At 44.5% G+C, this 19,979-nt stretch overlaps 1 protein-coding gene across 3 annotated transcripts; it reads left to right on the top strand.

Moving 5' to 3' along the window:
- The first annotated feature begins 1,743 nt into the window (after positions 1–1,743).
- ZNF436 (zinc finger protein 436) lies at positions 1,744–10,730 on the top strand. Of its 3 annotated transcripts, none has more exons than XM_007175098.2 (4): positions 1,744–2,249; positions 3,509–3,605; positions 4,411–4,537; positions 6,976–10,730. In XM_007175098.2, exons 2-4 carry the CDS (start codon positions 3,573–3,575, stop codon positions 8,226–8,228), a joined length of 1,413 nt encoding a protein of 470 aa, XP_007175160.1. In that variant the 5' UTR covers positions 1,744–2,249; positions 3,509–3,572; the 3' UTR covers positions 8,229–10,730. The 3 variants fall into 3 exon arrangements, with proteins under 3 accessions (XP_007175160.1, XP_028020535.1, XP_057387292.1); XM_057531309.1 differs by lacking the exon at positions 1,744–2,249 and adding an exon at positions 2,703–2,881; XM_028164734.2 differs by lacking the exon at positions 3,509–3,605.
- Positions 10,731–19,979: the final 9,249 nt, after the last annotated feature.

Raw genomic sequence — 19,979 nt, 5'->3', positions numbered from 1 at the left:
CACAGTGGTCTGTTAATAAGAAACAAGCTTCAGGATATACAAGGAGGCTCTTTGATCAAATTGGTTAGTGGATCTGACATAATGTAAAACCCCATTCGCAGATAACGTCAAAAGCCTAAATTGGAGACCCTGATGAAATGGTACTCCTGGCCCCTTTCCCCAGTGGTAGGCTGTCCTGCTGCCTCTACACACAGTAGGTGCGCATTGTTTGCTGAATAATGGTAACAAACACAGCTTTCCAAGTTGGTTATTGAAAACCCACACACAATAAGTATTCCTGGGAAACAATGAAGTCCTGAACAATGGGGCAGGAAGCCACCTCCTCCTCCAGTGACCCCCAACTCTCAAGAGTCCAGCTGAAGGCTGCAACAGGAAGCCCCTCACCCACTGTCTTTCCTCCCTCTCTTCCCCACTCAGGGGCCACCCCCACCCAGGGGCACCAAATGCACTCATGCTTTCCATCCACTCTCGGCCCCTCTTCTCCTCTAGCCTCTGGAGGGTCCCAGGTGAAGAAAGAGAAAAGCACTTACTCACAGAAGGAGGCAAGCAGCCAAGCTGGGCTTGGAGAGTCGTCCTGCCCCCAGGCAGGCCTGAGGAATAAAAGGAATGGCGAGAGGACAAAGAAGGACTTAAAGCTCTGGAACAAGGGGAAAGAAAAGGCCTAACAAAGTTTACAAAGCAATCTGTCAGAGAAGGGATGAAAAGGGAGCCCCATTGAGCTGAGGGGCTCAGGCACTCACCTCACCTTCGGCCCAGTTAGAAACCTGCAATTACTTGGCCAAAGTCTGAACCAATCTCCCTCTTCCTTGTCCCAGAGGTTTCCCTGGGAGTACAAGGCCTCACCTTGCTGGGTTTTTGGCAGCCCCAAATACCTCTGCTCTACTCGGCTCAATACACCAGTTCTCTTGAACCCAACTAACTGGCTCAACTTCCAGTTCCCTCTGGATTTTCAGCAGAAACACTATGGATAATACAGTCATCAGCAGATCCTCAAAGCTATCCAGCTACTCTGACTGCCCAGATGTTCTGAGCCAGTGAAAATATCCACAGGCCTTTCTGAAACTCTCTCCTGCTACCAAAGGCAGGATTAATAATAATACCAACTATCATCTGAGTGCTCACTCTGTGTCGAATGCTTTAAGTCATCTCACTTACTGCTCACCACCACCTTAGGTACGATTACCCAATTTCACAGAAAGGGAAATAGGCCTGGAGAGATTAAATGTCTTTCCAAGGGATACACAGCCTGGATTCCAACCCAGGTCTGTCTGACCTTGGTGCCCACACACTTCCCACTCAGGACACTGCCTCTTGGGGACTCTCTGCGATTCTATTTTTTGTGGTTCCCATATTAATTTTAGATGGGGTAGGATGGTACAATTCTGTGGTATCTAAAAAAATTCCTTGCCTCACAGTTGGGCGTGAGAAGAGGAGCGGGAGTGGGAGAGTCTGCCTCATGGCTGGGTAGGGTCTTAGTTCTTTTTAGACACTTGAGTAATTTAACCATAAATAACTGGGCACTGGGAACAGGACATTCACTAATAAAAGCATAGCCTAGAGTCACGTTTGAAGAAAAAATTTCAAGTCACTTAGTGGGTGGACATATCTGCAAAACAAAAGAAAAGCCCCTTTCCCAGCCCAGGCAGAGAAGTCTCCTGTACGGTTAGAGACAACAGGCTTCTGGGCACGTAGCCAAGGTTCTGGGGATATTTATAACTTGAAGAGGGTGGGAGTCCCTAATAAGCTGCTATATTCTTTTTCCATCACTTCCCTCTCCAAGGCTACAGCGAGCTCAGAGCTCTTCCTCACGCAGAATGCCTGCTTTCCCTAGTGCTCGGCTTCCATTGTCTAATTTTCTCATCCTGGCTGGGGAAAGGGAAGGCTGCAAGTCCTTCTGTTCGGAAGAACTCCAGTTGAATGTAGCTTAGCTGCTGGTGGTGTTTCTTGGCTAGCTGCTGTGGTCTCAGGAATCTGCCTATGAGCCTGTGGTTTCTCTGAGCTGTCTGAGAGTCTGAGGTCTCGAGAATCTGTGAGTCTTTGGGATCCGCCTACGATCTCTGGGCTTTGCCTGCACGTCTACGGATTCGAGATCTACCTGCAGATCTGAGATAGACAGGATCTGCCAGTGACCCCCAGAATCTTTCCGAACGTCTGTAGTCTCAGAGAACCCTGCCTGCGGATTTGAAATCTGTTTGAGGCCTCTTGGATCTTGGAGCCGGCGACCTAGCGGATCTTTTGCGGGCCAGGAGGTAGGTCTGTTCGTTCCCAGTTCGGGTTTTCGGCTTCCCACCTTCAGCCGGTCAGGGACTGCTAACAACCTAAGGGTCCACCGGGCGTGGGCCGTTATAGAGGCCCACGATCCCATCGATGCGGGAGGCCGCCAGGAACCCTTTTAGCAGGCAAGCCCTCAGGGATGATAAAGACGGTCCTTCCCAACCCTGGGGTCTGGCTCGCTCCACCTTACGCGCCCCTATACTCCACCCTCGCTTCTGATTTCCCTCCGGCTTTTGCGTCCCCTCCGCTAGGCGCAACTCAGCCTGCCCCTCAAGGAGCGCCCTCTTTAGAAGGACGCCCCTACAGGGTTAACAGCGATGGAGCCGGGACACAAGCCTGGCCCAGCCGCGGACCACACTTGCTGGCGGACGGGCAGCGCGTTGCCCCCTAGGAGTTGTAGTCTGCGTAGCAGTGTGAAAATGCCGCAGTCGCTGCTGGGTGATGTAGTGCGTGGGTGGAGCTCAAAGTTCCAGCGCGGCCGCTGAGTCTCCCCTGGGGAGTGGGCGGCTGCTGCTTTCCTCTCAGGCCCAGGATGTCAAATGAGAGCTAATCCCAGCTGAACTCAACACAGGCCAGCGCCTAAATTAGGCTCGACGTCGCAGTTAAGGTCCGACTCAAGATAAGCTTCTAGGGACGTGAGGAGAAGCAAGGCAACCTCCCTGGCTTAATCCGGCTGTGGTCTCCAAGAGAGGAGAGCGGAAGATACTCCGCCCTGGCTAGGAGGACGCGCTTTTTTCTTCACCCTTTTGTCCTTTTCCCTCCGTGGCTTTTGGCCTCTGACTGGCCTTTGTACGCCCGAATGGAACTCCAACTCCCGACAGGCCACGGGGGCGGGCGCAGGCGTGATAAAGGTGCTCGGCCGTGCTACAAGAGGCGGGCCTCGTATTCGCTTCGCTCGCTGATTGGCTGAGGCAGCTGCCGGAAAGGGCCCAGCCTCGACATGGAAGAGCAGAGGCGTTCTGTGGGCTGGGCTGAGAGCCTCCTCCCTGAGACAGCCTCGGCTTGACCCCCGGCCCGGGAGGGACCGAGCCAGGGGGCTGTCTTAGTAATTCCGGGAGCCTCCACCCCTTGGTGGCGGAGACACGGAGGGCGGGTCGCGCTCGAGGGTCAGGGAGGAGAGTGACCCGGCCCGGATTCAGGGCCCTCCCCAGTCGCCTGGCGGCCAGAACTCCAGCCCCGGGGAGTGGGCAGGGCCTGTTTCTGTGCCTCACGCCCTGCTTTTCGCCTCCTTTAGCGCTGTCTGCTAGCTGCTTTTCCTGCTCTCTCTCTCTCCTGGGAGGCGAATCCTTGAGCCCGAGATGGCAGCCACCCTGCTCATGGCTGGGTCCCAGGTAAGCCGGGGGTGGCTTCTCGGACCCTGCCTGTGCTTACCCACCTCGTCCCTGCGTTTCTTTGCTCCGCGAATCTCTGTGGGAAATTCCCTGACATTAGTAATTCGCTTGCTTCGGTATTCTGCCTCCAGAGACCCAGTATCAGGACAGTATAGACACAAACAAGCATTTATTGAACACCTGCTGTTTGCCTTTAAATACTGGGGAGACAAAAGATGCATGAGGCATGCCCTCCCTGCCTGCTCACAATCAGTAGGAAGACAGATGCATCCGGTTAACCATGAAACTACATGATAAGAGCACTATTTTCTGTAGGAGCAACATGCTGTGGGAACCAAGAAGTGGGAGTATTAATTCTCTCTGAGGTGTGGGAGGGAGGGAGGGAGGAGTGGAGCAGAGCAGCGAGATGGGGCGCATTGAAGAACAGTCGGTGCTGGAACAGGGCCTTAAGGAACAGTAGGATTTCACTACCCTGAGAAAGATATTCCAAGAAAATAGGAACATTGTGGGTAAAGGTATGGAATGATGTAGGTGCTAGTTGTATTTTGAGAAAACTACTACTAGAGGGTAAGGTTCGGAGTAGGGCAGGGATATCTGGCCATGGGACCAAAGCAATCAGCTCATAAATTGCTGTCTCCTTTACCACATCTCTTTGTTGCTTGTTTATTTCTCGCTTGGACTCTGCATATCAGACCTAATACCTTTTGCCTCCTCAACAATTCTAGCCATGTCTCTAATTTCGAGAAGAAAAACTGGTACTAACCTCCTAGATACCAAGTATTGAGGAAGCAATGTGTGATTTCAGGCACCTGTGACATTTGAAGATATGGCCATGTATCTCACCCGGGAAGAATGGAGACCTCTGGACCCTACACAAAGGGACCTTTACAGGGATGTTATGCAGGAGAATTATGGCAATGTTGTCTCATTAGGTAAGGATTCTCTGTCTTTCTCCACCCCACGTTTTTGAGACTGTCAAAAATGCCTTAGCTCTTTCAACACAACCTAGTTAGTTGATTCTTAAAGCACTTAATTGGATTTTGGCTTGAGTTGAGTCCTCAGGCAGATCTTTGAATGCGGGAATATCAAGGTCATATGGTCTAAAATGAAAGATCATTCCTGCACATTTTAGAAACACTCAGATTTCTTGCGCCCTGAGTCATTTGCCATTCTCCAGCCTGTCTGTACAGCTCACTGACCAAACAGGTCTGACATAATGGTGCTTGCCAGGATATAAATGCCCCTGTAAATGGTGCTTTTACTAGAAGATAAAGGGGTTCTGACCCAGGTTCATGGGAAGGCAAAAGCCACCTTTTTGTGTTTGCTTTGGCTTCAGAGCTGTAGCTTTGCCTCAGGTCCTTTATTTATCCAGAGCAGGTACTTGTCTAGAGACGTTTCAGAGTTGATCATAGATTTTGAGTGTGTCAGATGATGTTGTTGCAGAAGAATCCTGAACTAAATGAGATCACAGATTCTATTAGAGAGGGAAGCTAATTTTTTTGGTGGTCTGCAAACCTGTCTTTTCTCTTAGATATCCTTTGGTCTGGGTGTAACTAGAATAAACAGTGTATTCTTGAGCTGAAAGTCTTTTGACTCACTTTGTCACCTGTTAGGACTTGACAGAAGTTAGCAATCATGTATGGTTGACTAGGTCATCTGCCATTCATTAGGATTATTCCTTTTTATGAAATCTTTATTCCTATAGCTTTTAACAAACAAAAGGCAAACTGTGAAGGGTTTCCTTTTTAAATTGGGCTCTCTCTGATGTCCCAACTTTCTTGGATCCTTCCTTTCAAAATGCAACCAGAAGTGAAGTTATCTACCCAGATCTATTGTAGTCAGTAACCCAAATATTCCACTCAATCCAACAAAAGCAAGAAATGAGAATCTTAAAGAAATGTGAATTTATATGTCAGTGGTCCAGCCCAAGGAGCACATTTTAGAAGGATGGAAGCATGGAAACACACACACAAAAATGTTTCTTGCCCATATAAGTTTGGGAGTGGGTTAAATAATGTTTACAAGACTTCTTTACCTCAAGACTCTTCAGAACCTTTAATGTGAGTGATATCAGGCATTTTGAATTTCTAAGAAGATGATGTTGTACGCACCACTTACCAAACTGATTTATCCCTGGACCCTTTTCTCCCAGCATACCTAGTAATCTCTTTCTGAAGAGTGTACCAAGAAGCACAACTTGGAAAAAGCAGTGTCTGGTAGAAGGTTTCTTGTAGACAGTGACTTTGCATATTTTGATTTTCATTTAAAGTCTTTACCTAGTCAATGCCAAGAATATTCTGAGCCAGGCATCTTTTTTGCCTTCTCCAACCTTCCCACCTCTATTTTCATTAAAAGGCCACTGAGGGAATTCCTTGGCGGTCCCGTGGTTAGGACTCCTTAATTTCACTGCGCTGGGCCTGGGTTTGATCCCTGGTGGAGCTCCCCACAAGCCACATAGCGCGGCCAAAAAAAAAAAAGCCACTGAAAAGTAGCAAGTAACATTTGGCAGTCATTTTTCCTGTCAACCGAGACTTGATACAGATTGATAAAAATGTGTTTTTCTCCATGCTAACCCAGTAGGTTCTTAGTAAATATTATATAACGGTAATGAAGAAGGCTTGACAAGTTAAGAACATACACCTACACACACATTCATTCACATATAAAATATCTAGGCTCTTGGCTTTTAGAAATTCTAATTTAGAGTCTTTTATGTTTTCTGTTTATGGTTTTCTTCTTTTGAAACACCAGGAACACATACAATATTCATAAGGAACCATTAACTGTAGTGATACAGAGCATGAACTTTTATCAGACAGAACTGGATTTGAATCTTAGCTTTCCCATTTACTACTGTATGACCTTTTGCGAGTCACTTCTGTGGGCCTTGAATCTCTCATTCATAAAGTAGAAATCATCATAATGCCTGGCTCTCAGGGTGGCTGAGGTAATTCACATAAAGAACTTAGCACGGGCTTCCCTGGTGGTGCAGTGGTTGAGAATCTGCCTGCCAATGCAGGGGACACGGGTTCGAGCCCTGGTCTGGGAAGATCCCACATGCCGTGGAGCAACTAGGCCCGTGAGCCACAACTACTGAGCCTGCGCGTCTGGAGCCTGTGCTCCGCAACAAGAGAGGCCACAATAGTGAGAGGCCCGCGCACCGCGATGAAGAGTGGCCCCCGCTTGCCGCAACTAGAGAAAGCCCTCGCACAGAAAGAAAGACCCAACACAGCCAAAAATAAATATAAAATATATATATATATATAAGTCCTTTAAAAAAAAAAAAAAAAAGAACTTAGCACAGTGCCCAGCACACAGTAGATAATTTTTGTGTGTGTTTACCAGTATTATTCTTCACCTTTTATTACAGATTTTGAAATCAGGAGTGAAAACGAGGTGAATCCAAAACAAGAGATTAGTGAAGATGTGGAATTTGGGACTGCATCTGAAAGACCTGTTGGGAATACTGAAGACAGTCCTGAAAGCGAAGAGGCCTTTGAAAACAGGGATAGATCAGAAAGACAATGGGGAGATCTAACAGCAGAAGAGTGGGTAAGCTATCCTCTCCAACAAGTCACCGATCTGCTTGTCCACAAAGAAGTCCATACAAGCATCCGATATCATATATGTTCTCATTGTGGAAAGGCCTTTAGTCAGATCTCAGACCTTAATCGACATCAGAAAACCCACACCGGTGACAGACCCTATAAGTGTTATGAATGTGGAAAGGGCTTCAGTCGGAGTTCCCACCTTATTCAGCATCAAAGAACACACACTGGAGAGAGGCCCTATGACTGTAATGAGTGTGGGAAAAGTTTTGGAAGAAGCTCTCACCTCATTCAGCATCAGACAATCCACACTGGAGAAAAGCCCCACAAATGTAACGAGTGTGGAAAAAGTTTCTGCCGGCTCTCTCACCTAATCCAGCACCAAAGGACCCACAGTGGGGAAAAACCCTATGAGTGTGAGGAGTGTGGGAAAAGCTTCAGCCGGAGCTCTCACCTAGCTCAGCACCAGAGGACCCACACAGGTGAGAAGCCTTACGAATGTAATGAATGTGGGCGAGGCTTCAGTGAGAGATCTGATCTGATCAAACACTATCGTGTCCACACTGGGGAAAGGCCCTACAAGTGTGATGAGTGTGGGAAGAATTTCAGTCAGAACTCCGACCTTGTGCGCCATCGCAGAGCCCACACGGGGGAAAAGCCGTACCACTGTAATGAATGTGGGGAGAATTTCAGCCGCATCTCACACTTGGTTCAGCACCAGAGAACCCATACTGGGGAAAAGCCATATGAATGTAACGCCTGTGGGAAAAGCTTCAGCCGGAGCTCTCATCTTATCACACACCAGAAAATTCACACTGGAGAAAAGCCCTATGAGTGCAACGAATGTTGGCGAAGCTTTGGTGAAAGGTCAGACCTAATTAAACACCAGAGAACCCACACAGGAGAGAAACCCTATGAGTGTGTGCAGTGTGGAAAAGGTTTCACCCAGAGCTCCAACCTCATCACACATCAAAGAGTTCATACGGGAGAGAAGCCTTATGAATGTACCGAATGTGAGAAGAGTTTCAGCCGGAGCTCAGCTCTCATTAAACATAAGAGAGTTCACACTGACTAAGTCCTGAAATTATGACTGAGAAATGAGTCATTTGAAGGTACAATTTTATTTGATATCAAAGAGCTCTCTCAAGACTGAGCTGCTTTTACTGTACTGAATTTCCTTGTTGTGGGCCACAGTTTAAAACATCGAAGAAGACAAGCCACTTGAAATTCTGATCCATGGCTTTGGGAATGGTATTCCTTCCTCCAAAATAGTGATTTTTATTCACCCAGTATTACTGAATTATTTCATCAAAATCAGCCCCACAAGTAACTGAAAATCTGAAGACCAGGTGCTAAATGCTGGTAAATGCTCAGGCCTGGAAATGGAGTAAATCTTTAAACGTAATTTCTCCCGTCCTTGGCCCAAAGAACTATGCTAGGGGAAATATTGACCTGTGATAGGGTTGTCACAGCTGCTTTGGTAAAAGACAACCAGAGACTTTGCCTGAATTGCCACACCTATTCACTCACCATAGTAGCTGGGCACACACATCTTCCCTTCAAAGGGCTTTCTCCTTGAGTTGCTCATGCATTTGTATCTTTCTGTCTTCCTAAGAGCAGGATTCTGCATGATGAAGGCAATGATCATAACTTTTTGCCTCATTGTTTATAATTAACTTTTTTAAAGCTTTCATGATTGTGAAAGCTAACTGAAGATACAGATTGAAAGGAAAAATCAGACACGAGTTTGGGGACCAAGGACTCATCAACAGTGGTGACTTTAGCAAGAGATGCCCACTGTTATTGCCATTAATCAGAATTTATTAATTTTCTTTGGGGATCACTGTAGGGAATATTGTAGGGAAAATATCTTCAAGGAAAGATAGGACCATAAGTGATGGTGGAGTGTAAGGAACAAGTGGAATTGACCATTTCAGGGAACGAAACAGAGTCCCTTCCCAAGGAACACAGGTCATTTCTCTGTTCTTTCCCCTCTACCCTTTAAGATCAATTCTCCCTATACTGCTAACTCTAGGATTTGATAAGGGCCACATCCCAGTGTTTATCTTAGCTTGCATAAGGGCATGTGTATGTACATGTAAAACGTGTATTCCTGTTGTTTTTCCAATAGCAGAAACTGAATTCACACTGAATTAGCATGTTCTTGGGTGATATTGATCATGTGACAGAACTACAGACATAACTCCAATGTGAGAAATGTCCTTTTTTTCATTCTTTATGAAAAAAAATTGAAACACTAGTGCTCTAATGTGTACTCTCCTGTAAGATCTGTCTTTGTACAGAACCAAGCACTTGTTTATATGTATCAGTCAGTTGGAGATTATTACCAGACAAATAGGTTGATTGTCCTGTTCTCAGACTGAATTATCTTCTCTTTGGCCTAGTCACAGGGAATTAATAAAACTAGATAGGAATGTATTTCCATTCTCCCAGCCTACAGATTTAAGTGGTTAATATAAGAGTTGACCCAATTTAAGCCCAGTAGTGTCAGTTCTCCTTATCTCAGCCCAAATAGGAATTAAGAAATATCCCAAATGTTGATGCTTATCCAAGCATTTGGGGGTGGGTGTGGGAGGGAACTGATGCCCAGGAGATGGGACTAGAGTGAGGAATATATATTTTTTGAGCCTGCCCCATGTTTTTTCTACTGTATTGTGAGTGTTGTAACATTTGAAAAACTTTTGCCATAGCTCTTTGGGACTTGGCGTTAAAGGAGCCAGTGGTCTCCCTTGGGTAGTGTACTATAGTGATTTATTATGATCCACAACCATGTGGGTCTGCATCCCTTGCAAATGACACAACCTCAGAAGTAACAATGAAAAAACACTCCACCAAGTAGGTGTCTTTATGTTGTCACTCTTATTTAAATACAAACTCGGGCAGGGAGCATGTTTTTTGTTCTATACAATATCTAGCTGACTTTGGGTATTCATATTTTAATTGTTGAATGACTTACATGTTCTTGATGACTAAACTCAAATGTCTTTTTCCCGTATCAGTGTTGCTGGTGGTTTTAATGAATATCAAAGTTCTCCTGTTGTTTCTGTGAGCCACTAGGGGCATCAGCTTCAGAGTGGCTGTAGAAGAAGACAGCATCTCCATGACCTAACTATTTCACCCCCTTTTCCTTCCCTACTCCCCTGCCCCACCCCCAAGCTGTTCCTTCTGCTGCTTTTGGTTTCTGAGTGCCCCAGCCATCTCTCCAGACATGTACACTTCAGTTGGGAAGTTAAAAGGGCAAGGGCCGGACCAGCTCTGTCTCCTCTCTTCCTGCCAATTGTTGCCCATTTGCTGTGTTGAACTCTGTGTAAAGTTATGCCTCGGTCTCTCTTTGCTAAAGCTTTCTGCATGCCTTCTGCTTCCAAGTCTCTGGCTGCTTCTGCACACACCCTGAACACATTGTGCCTGTTTTCTATGGTTGTGGAGAGTGAGTGAACACGTAAGTATGTACAGCAGTTTTCCTTATGGTATTGGTCACAGTTTTCTTGTGTCTATCTATATCTGTATTATTCTAACAATATCCTGTAATTAAAAGTATAATTTTTAAAATCAAAAAGCTGAGAATTATTTTAGTAATCCAGCACCAATTCATAAAACGGCTTTTCATCAGGTTTATTAAAATTGGGCACAATTGTTTTTATATTGATGCATTTGTACAGATGTTCTTGTGGGAATTTGGGAATACTGTGTCTTCACATATTGGTGAGCCCTCTGGATATTACCATATTTTGACAAGTGCAAAAACCTGGACAGTTCCCTATGAAGATTAGGCTGGTGGCAAAGCAACATGGAAATATTTGATATGGGTAACTCATTAGCTTTGGCGAAGGGAAACAGAAGCAAAAAAAAAAAAAAAAATCCTAACGGAAAAATGAGAGGAAGCCATATTGCTTTAAGGAGATATTTTTGAGTATCTGTTAAGGACACTAAAACAATTTCTATTAAATTAGTATTAGGATCCTAGAACAGAGATACATCTTAGAAGCAAAGGCTCTATATTCATGACATGATTGTGCAGTCTGCCTAAGGCAGTGATTATGTTCTACTAGGGTGTGGCCATTATTTTCAAATTACTTACACGTAATTTTATCTTAACGAAACATTTTTTTTTAAATGGAAGGCCAGTCTAGGCAGAGGTAGGAAGTGGAAGTGCTTTAAATCGGGGAAAAATACAAATACAAAAGAAAAGTTTTAATTAGCCCTATGGCCAAGACTGGAAAAAGAAAGATTTTATCAAACCTTTTTTTTTTTTTTGGCTGCACCTCATGGCTTGCGGGATCTTAGTTCCCCGACCAGGGATCGAACCCGTGTCCTTGGCAGTGAAAGCGTGGAGTCCTAACCACTGGACCTCCAGGGAGTTCCTGTAAACATTTTTTAAAACTCCTTTTCTCCTTTCTACATGTTCAGCATTTTTTATTACTGGGTAGGAAAATTTAAGGAAAATGCTGGAGAAATTCACCTGGAACCTTTCCTTCAGGGCATTTAACATGTTAATGTTTCGCCATTATTATAGTAGAGGCAGATTTCCTTCTTTGAATTTTCTGTAGGAGGCTAGCCCTTTGTTATGGCTGTGCTTCCAGCCCATTAGGACCCCACTGAGTCTACTGAAATGATAATTTGTTAAATGGTTCCCTAGCGTTTCAAAGGTTAGTGTTCCTGCTGAAAAAGGATTTCCTATGCCTTGGGAGAAATGCACCTCTTTGAAGCATTGGTTAGATACCTAACTCTGTAATGGAGTAGCCGACTGGGACCTGCTTATCTATAGGAGACTTCAAGATGAAAAGTTGTTAGTGTGGGACTTCCCTGGTGGTCCGGTGGTTAAGACTTTGCCTTCCAATGCAGGGGGTGTGGGCCCGAGCCCTGGTCGGGGAACTAAGATCCCACATGCCTCGCGGCCAAAACACCAAAACATAAAACAGGAGCAATATTGTAACAAATTCAATAAAGATTTTAAAAAACGGTCCACATCAGAAAAAAAAATCTTAAAAAAAAATTGTAAAGCAGTTATACTCCAATAAAGATGTAAAAAAAAAAAAAAAAGAATAGATGGAAGATAAGGAATCAGAAGCAGCCGGTTGAAATTACTTCAGACTTTTTGTGAAGATGAGAGAGAAGTCTGTATGCAAAGAAGTAAGGAATAAGTCCTGGAAATAAAGCAATGGAAAAGGTTTTCGTTTAAGGACAGAGAACACTGTGATACGTGAATAGGCAAAGGGGAGAAAATTAGTGGAGAGAAAAGGACTGGAGAAAATAAAAAGTTGTTAGTGAAAAACAATTGAGTAAAATGAATAGAAGAAAATTACCCTGTAATGACCTAAAACAGTTTCATGGTGAATCCCATTGTATTATCTGTTTTCCTAAATGCTTCATATTCCAAGTTTGTATCATTTTCAGCTTCTTCAAAGGTGCTTTTTTCCCCTCTGGCAGAGACTGAGGCTGATAACATCAAAATCTCACTTTGAATTTCACACCAGCCCCTGCGGCTGCCCTGTAGATGTCTCCACTTGGAAATTACCCAGGCAGACCCCAAACTGAATTTACCACTTTGTTCTATCACCATCCCCCCTCACCTGCTTCTCATGTATTTCCTAACTCAGTCATGGCCTAGTCATCCAAGCTAGAAACTTGCATATCATACTTGAAAGCTTCTCCTTTAGCCACCTTCCCAAAATCAATGATGAAAATTAGTTGAATAATTAGTCTTATGACATACCACCTCCTAAATAGTTCTCAAATCTGTCTACCTGCTCTCTGTACTGCCACCACTTATCATGTGACCTTGGGCAAGTTACTTAGCTTCTCTGTTCCTTGGATTGCCCATCTGTAAAATGGGGGTAATTATATCCATCTCACAGAGTTGCAAAGATTAAATTAAATAATGGGGCTCAAAATATTAGCTGCAGTTATTCAGACCATCAGCAAGCCACATCCTGCTTACTGAAACAACCTCTTAATGAGTCTCATCTATTTTCAACCCCCTTCCATCTGTTCTCCCTTGCTGCAGCTAGAATGATCTTTCTGAAGGGCAAATCCCTTCAGGCCACTCTTGTGTGCAAAACTTTCTCATGCTTTCCATTGCCAGCAGCATACAGTGTGATGTAGGTCATCAAGATCTGGCCTCTGCTGCCCTCATCAGCTTCAGTTCTCTGCACTTTCCCTGTACTTGAAACGCTCTTCAAGCTGCACCTCTTTCTCTCCACTCTTCTGGTCAACTCCTCCTCATCCTTCAGGTCTCATACCTAACTTGTTCTAGGGAACCTTTCCCGATCCCATGAGACTGGATCAGGTGTTCCTGTTCAGTGTTGCCTGGGATTATCCCACTGAAAGCACTTTATTCATTTTGTAATTGCCTGTTCACTTTTTCATCTCCTCCATTAGACTTTGATATCCTTGAAGAAATCACTGTGTCTTGCTCATCATTGTATCTTCAGCCCCTAGCAAAATATTTGACTTAGAGTAGGCAGGCAACAAATATTTCTTGGATAAATGAGAGGAGAATATGTATAAACTTCATTCCCTTCATCAGGACTGGTGACTTCATTTCTGATTTGTCACTGCACAAGCTATTCGTAAAAGAAATTCTGTAGAGGGCTTCCCTGGTGGCGCAGTGGTTGAGAATCTGCCTGCTAATGCAGGGGACACGGGTTCGAGCCCTGGTCTGGGAAGATCCCACATGCCGCGGAGCGGCTGGGCCCGTGAGCCACAATTGCTGAGCCTGCGCGTCTGGAGCCTGTGCCCCGCGACGGGAGGGGCCGCGATAGAGAAAGGCCCGCGCACCGCGATGAAGAGCGGTCCCCGCACCGCGATGAGGAGTGGCCCCCGCTTGCCGCAACTGGAGAAAGCCCTCGCACGAACCGAAGACCCAACACAGCCAAAAATAAATAAATAAATAAATAAAATCAAGTAAAAACTTTAAAAAAAAAAAAAAAAAAAAAAAAAAAGAAATTCTGTAGAAACGGTAGATATTCTCTCATTGCATATCTGGTGAGGCCTAATGCAAGAGGAAAAAGGCACCTAAAGGCAATGTGGCCCAACTAAGACACCTCCTCCCAAGGTAAAGCTGGGATAAAGTCACCGGCCCCTCATGCTCCAGTACTTGAATCATTGTCATCTTTGGAGGGTTATCTAGGATTAGACATCATGGCAACTTTGGTGACATGTTACAAGGCAAGCTCTCAATACAGGAAGCTTGGGCAGGATTCTAAGCTCCCAGCTGCAGTTTTGGCTGTTGGTCAACCTCTGAATTCTCCAAGCTGAGCACATAAGCCAATAGTTGTTAATATTTTCAGGAGGATTCAGATTCCTTTGAGAATCTAATGAAAGTTTTGGATCTTTTGTTTGAGAGTTCTTTATTTTGCTTACAAGTCCTTTATCAGATATGATTTGCAAATATTTTTCGTAGTCTTTGGCTTTCCATTCCCTTAACAGTGCCTTTCAAAGAACCAAAGTTTTGGGACTTCCCTGGTGGCACAGTGGTTAAGAATACGCCTGCCAATGCAGGGGACATGGGTTCGAGCCCTGGTCCAGGAAGATCCCACATGCTGTGGAGCAACTAAGCCCGTGCACCACAACTACGGAGCCTGCGCTCTAGAGCCCGTGAGCCACAACTACTGAGCCCACGTGCCACAACTACTGAAGCCCGTGCACCTAGAGCCTATGCTCTGCAACAAGAGAAGCCACCGCGATGAGAAGCCTGCGCACCACAACGAAGAGTAGCCCCCACTCCCCACAACTAGAGGAAGCCCATGTGCAGCAACGAAGACCCAACACAGCCAAAGATAAATAAATAAATATATTTATATTAAAAAAAACCCCAAAGAACCAAAGTTTTAAATTTTGATGAAGTCCTGTTTTCTTTTCTTTTTTTTTTTTTAAAAGGAATTCCTTTATTTTTATTTTTTATTTATTTACTTATTTATTTTTGGCTGCGTTGGGTCTTCGTTTCTGTGCGAGGGCTTTCTCTAGTTGCGGCGAGTGGGGGCCACTCTTCATTGCGGTGCGCGGGCCTCTCACTACCGCGGCCTCTCTTGTTGCGGAGCACAGGCTGCAGACGCGCAGGCTCAGTAGCTGTGGCTCACGGGCTTAGTTGCTCCGCCGCATGTGGGATTTTCCCAGAGCAGGACTCGAACCCGTGTCCCCTGCATTGGCAGGCAGATTCTCAACCACTGCGCCACCAGGGAAGCCCGAAGTCCTGTTTTCTAATAGGATTTTTACCCAAGATTTCCTTTTCTAAATCTCCATATTGATAGTTCTTGAGTTACAAGACTTCAATCTTTGGTTTTTAGGCAAGGGAGGGAAGAAGAATGCTTTCTAGACTTCACCCTCATTTGGTTATGTCCACTCTATTGGAGTTCGGATTTTAGCCCAGGTAGTACTGCCATTATACCAGAGCAACAGGGCCATCTCCCTGAGCCTTGCACTTTAAAGTTGCACCTTTACCCACTAGGCCAAGGGGATGTGCCCATCTAGAGCTCATACACCTCCCTCCCCTTCTAGATCACAAACCTCAACTATCTAGGACCTTGGAATCCTTTGCCCAGACAGTCCACTTCAAGCCTCTTCCCCAAGTTTGTTCTCTTGAGGGCAAACCAATCTCCATGTGTGTACCCATAGCCCTTGGTTTGGGAGGATGGACAGAGATTGGACCTGCAGCCACACGTGGACCTGAGGGCCCTCCTGGAATAGGACGAAGCCAGAACAGGAAAAGAAGGGGGCAAGCTTTCATCTGTATTTTTTTTTTTTGGCCGTGCTGCATGTGGGATGTTAGTTTCCAGACCAGGGATCAAACCTGCACCCCTGCATTGGAAGCGTGGAGTCTTAAACACTGTACCACCAGGGAAGTCCCTTATTTGTACTCTTGCTCAATTCCTAGTCCTAGCCTCCAGGCATACTATCAACTGTTTTTACCAGTGACTTATAAGGAGTCAGAACCTATGATATCCAGATTCCTGAAGTGAGTAATTTGTTGGATGGATGAGTATGCTATGGATGGAACCAAAACACACAAAGAGGAGGAATCTGGGGTGGGTATAAAGGATAGAAGTTAATTAAGTCATTTAACAAAAATTTGTTGAGCACCAACAATGTACCTGGCATAGAAATGAATGAGGCAAAGACTCTGCCCTTGTTGAACTTGTATTCTGTGGGGGAGGTGGACAATCAACAAAGGTATACATAACATCAGGTGGTAACAAGTACAATAAAGAAAAATAGAGTAAGGGAAGGGGAGTGAAGGGGGACTGCTATTTTAGACAGGATGGTCAAGACTCTCTAAAGGGGTGACATTAGAGCAGAGTTCTGAAGGAGCTGTCAGGATATCTAGAGGAAAGTGTTCTAAGTACTTAATTTACCAAAGAGCAAATGTAAGGTGCTAGGCAGCGGTTGGCATACTGGAGGAACCAGACTGGGGTGGGTGGAGGTCAGGGAGGAAGGGGGCAAATGGTGGGAGATAAAAACTGTCTTTAGAGACTTGTTGAGGAGTTTGAAGCACCTGTTACATCCAAACACATGTTCATATGCCCAGCAGGTAGTTGAAAATATGAGTCCAGAGCTCAGGACCCCAAATGGGCTTGTGGATAAAGAAATAGGAATAGTGAGTATGGAAATGAGCAGTGAAAACCATGCAAGTGAATGGGGTGGCCCTGATTGAGTGTGAGAACAACATCAAGGATGGAATCCTGGGAGCACCAATAGGTAATGATGGGCAGAGGAGAGGAGTATTACAGAACCCAGAGAAAAATCAGGAGAGGAGGGTCAGAGGGCAAAGGACGTGTGATATATTTCAAGATGTCCAAATGTAGCAGATGTCTAGTGAGATACTGTATTTGAAACTCTTTGTAAATGGAAAAACTCCATGCAAGCATAGGTATTATATTATTGTTAGTATTAATGATAATCAGAGAGCACTTTCCCCCTTCCTCTAATGGTTATTTTAACTTAAAAGTAATGAAAATTTAGTTATACACACGTAGTCTATAATCAATTCTTACTATTTTATTGCACTTTCAAAACAAAACAAACATAAGTAAGTTATACTGAGGGAGCAGGACTCACAATCCCTGTTAAATCTGATTTGTGTAACAGTATAACATGTATATTGGTATATGGGTAATAATCGTAGAATTCTACTGGATTTTGGTTAAAAGCTTACAGTAACACTTCCTAAGGTTTGTCACACATAACTCTTCTGTCTGCCTATAGGGAAGCCTTAAAATAATTAAAACTCAATGGACCAAATATTATGTTCAACAGTCTCCTAGAATTTGATTTCTGGAATTTAGGTGGCAGCTGCTGCCACCGCCTGTGCCAGTCTCTTTAACGGCTGCAGAGTTCAGTGTTAGTGGGTAGATGCACCAAGGTGCTGATGGTGAGTCTCCAGGGAATCCTGCTGTTGCTAAGCGGGAAAATGTGATGTTAAATTCTTCCAAAGACCAAGTGTTCATCACTGTTAAATTGGACTTAACAAACCTAATTGAACTTGAAAGTTGATTCTTTTTTGTTGTTGTTGCCACACCACGTGTTATGCGGGATCTTAGTTCCCCAACCAGGGGTCAAAGCCCTGCCCTCTGCAGTGGAAGCGCGGAGTCCTAATCACTGGACCATCAGGGAATTCCTGATTCTTGTTTTCTTTCTTTCTATTTTTTTAAAATTAAATTTATTTATTTATTTTTGGCTGCGTTGGGTCTCCGTTGCTGCGCGTGGGCTTTCTCTAGTTGCCGTGAGCGGGGGCTACTCTTCGTTCTGGTGGGCGGGCTTCTTATTTCGGTGGCTTCTCATTGTGGAGCATGGGCTCTAGGCTTGCAGGCTTCAGTAGTTGTGGCACATGGGCTCTAGAGCACAGGCTCAGTAGTTGTGGCTCACGGGCTTAGTTGCTCCGCAGCATGTGGGATCTTCCTGTACTAGGGCTCGAACCCCTGTCCCCTGCATTGGCAGGTGGATTCTTAACCACTGCACCACCAGGGAAGTCCAATTCTTGTTTTCCTGAGTTTGATTGAGGAAATGGAAGGTTGGAAAGGAGAGCTCATTTTGCTAACTTTCTTTTCACTTCCCCCCCCCCACTTTTTCTATATTCCCTCAACAGAACCCAAGGAGAGCAGAGAACTCATTTTTAAAAAAAGGACAAAAATAATTTCAAATTCAGAGACTACCAACTTCAGGTTTGAAAATATGAAGGCTTAAAAAGACAAAGGTTTAACTTTATTGGGTTTCATTCATCTCTTCTGGCTGTGTACCATAATGATTATGAGACTGGAATTTGGAGTTACATCAGAGTCTGAGTCTCAACTCTGACCTGGGAATTAGTTTCTTCATCTGCAAAAGGGAGATGATACCTTTTGGTACTTGCCTCATATATTGTGAGCATTAAATGAGATAGCATGGCAAATGCTTTAAAACGTTAACTAGTATTATGAAGTCTATGTAGGTATAATCTCCATGGGATGTTTTCTTTTCTAACAAAGCTACCCAAACGGTTGTTGCTCAATGTTGAGACCTTGTGAGGCCACAGTTTTGTTCTTAGATACTGTCATTTCTCAGAACATGTTCAAACTGCATTGCAAAGCCAATTTGCAAAGCACATAAGGAAAATGTTCTCATTATCTTATATCACAGTTTGCTTTGGGCTCTAAATAGTATTTTCTAACTTATTCATCAGATTGACAATGATGGCTTTTTGACTGGTAAAAATGTCTACCTCTACAAATGAAGAATCTGCCAATACTAAGACTTTAATTGAAAAGGAGTTTGATGAAGTAGCTCAAAACTCGGTTTGAGTCTTTGTTCACCTGTGTGGCTTTGAGCAAATGTTTTAACCTCCCTGAGCCTTGTTTCTTCAATAAAATGGGATAATATTACTAGCCTTTAAGATTTCATGAGAGGATCAGCAACAGCATCTGTAAAACACTGGAACATAGTAAGAGCTCCATAAATGGCAGTGATTATTGTTTAAAACGTTGTGTCACTAAGATGAAGAAACACTCTTTCCATTTTAAAACAGCTTGATGAATTTGAGAATTAGAAGGGAACTCATTGGGCCAGCTAGGATAATCTTCAAAAGAAAAAATGCAAAAATGATGATAAAGCAGGCACGCAAAAATGATGATAAAGCGGGCCTTGGGGTAAGTTGACTACAAGCTATTGCAAGCCACCCATATGGCAATTTATTTTTTAAAAGAAGCATAATCCTAGGAGGTAAAAATGAGAGACAGTGTTCAGCTCTGGCCAGTCTTGATTGGAGCACTACCATTTTGGAAAATGGTAAATAAAGACATTTATTATTTATTTATTTATTTTATTTTTGGCTGCGTTGGGTCTTAGTTGCAGCACGCGGGATCTTCGCTGAGGCATGCAGGATCTTTCCTTGCAGTGCGGGCTTCTCTCTAGTTGTGGCGTGTGGGTTTTCTCTTCTCTAGTTGTGGCGCGTGGGTTCCAGAGCACGTGGACTCTGTAGTTTACCGCATGCAGGCTCTAGTTGAGGCGTGTGAGCTCAGTAGTTGTGGCGTGTGGGCTTAATTGGCCCGCAGCATGTGGAATCTTAGTTCCCTGACCAGGGATCGAACCCGCGTCCCCTGCATTGTAAGGCAGATCCTTTACCACTGGACCACCAGGGAAGTCCCTCTATATTATTTCTTTTTTCCTTTCCCTTGTGTGTGACTTCGAACTGTGTCTGGGATGGCTTAACCTTGTTAGTAGCAAGTGAAGGCATTTTGAAGAGGCTGAATTGATGTAATCTTGTTTGGAGTCTGAGGAATAGACTGTTTCTTTTAGAATCATGAAAGGGACAAGCAAGATGAAGATTAATCTAAGG

Source organism: Balaenoptera acutorostrata, chromosome 1 (assembly GCF_949987535.1).
Source record: "Balaenoptera acutorostrata chromosome 1, mBalAcu1.1, whole genome shotgun sequence".
Classification (NCBI taxonomy): domain Eukaryota; kingdom Metazoa; phylum Chordata; class Mammalia; order Artiodactyla; family Balaenopteridae; genus Balaenoptera; species Balaenoptera acutorostrata.
This window is presented reverse-complemented; position numbering and strand designations above follow the sequence as displayed.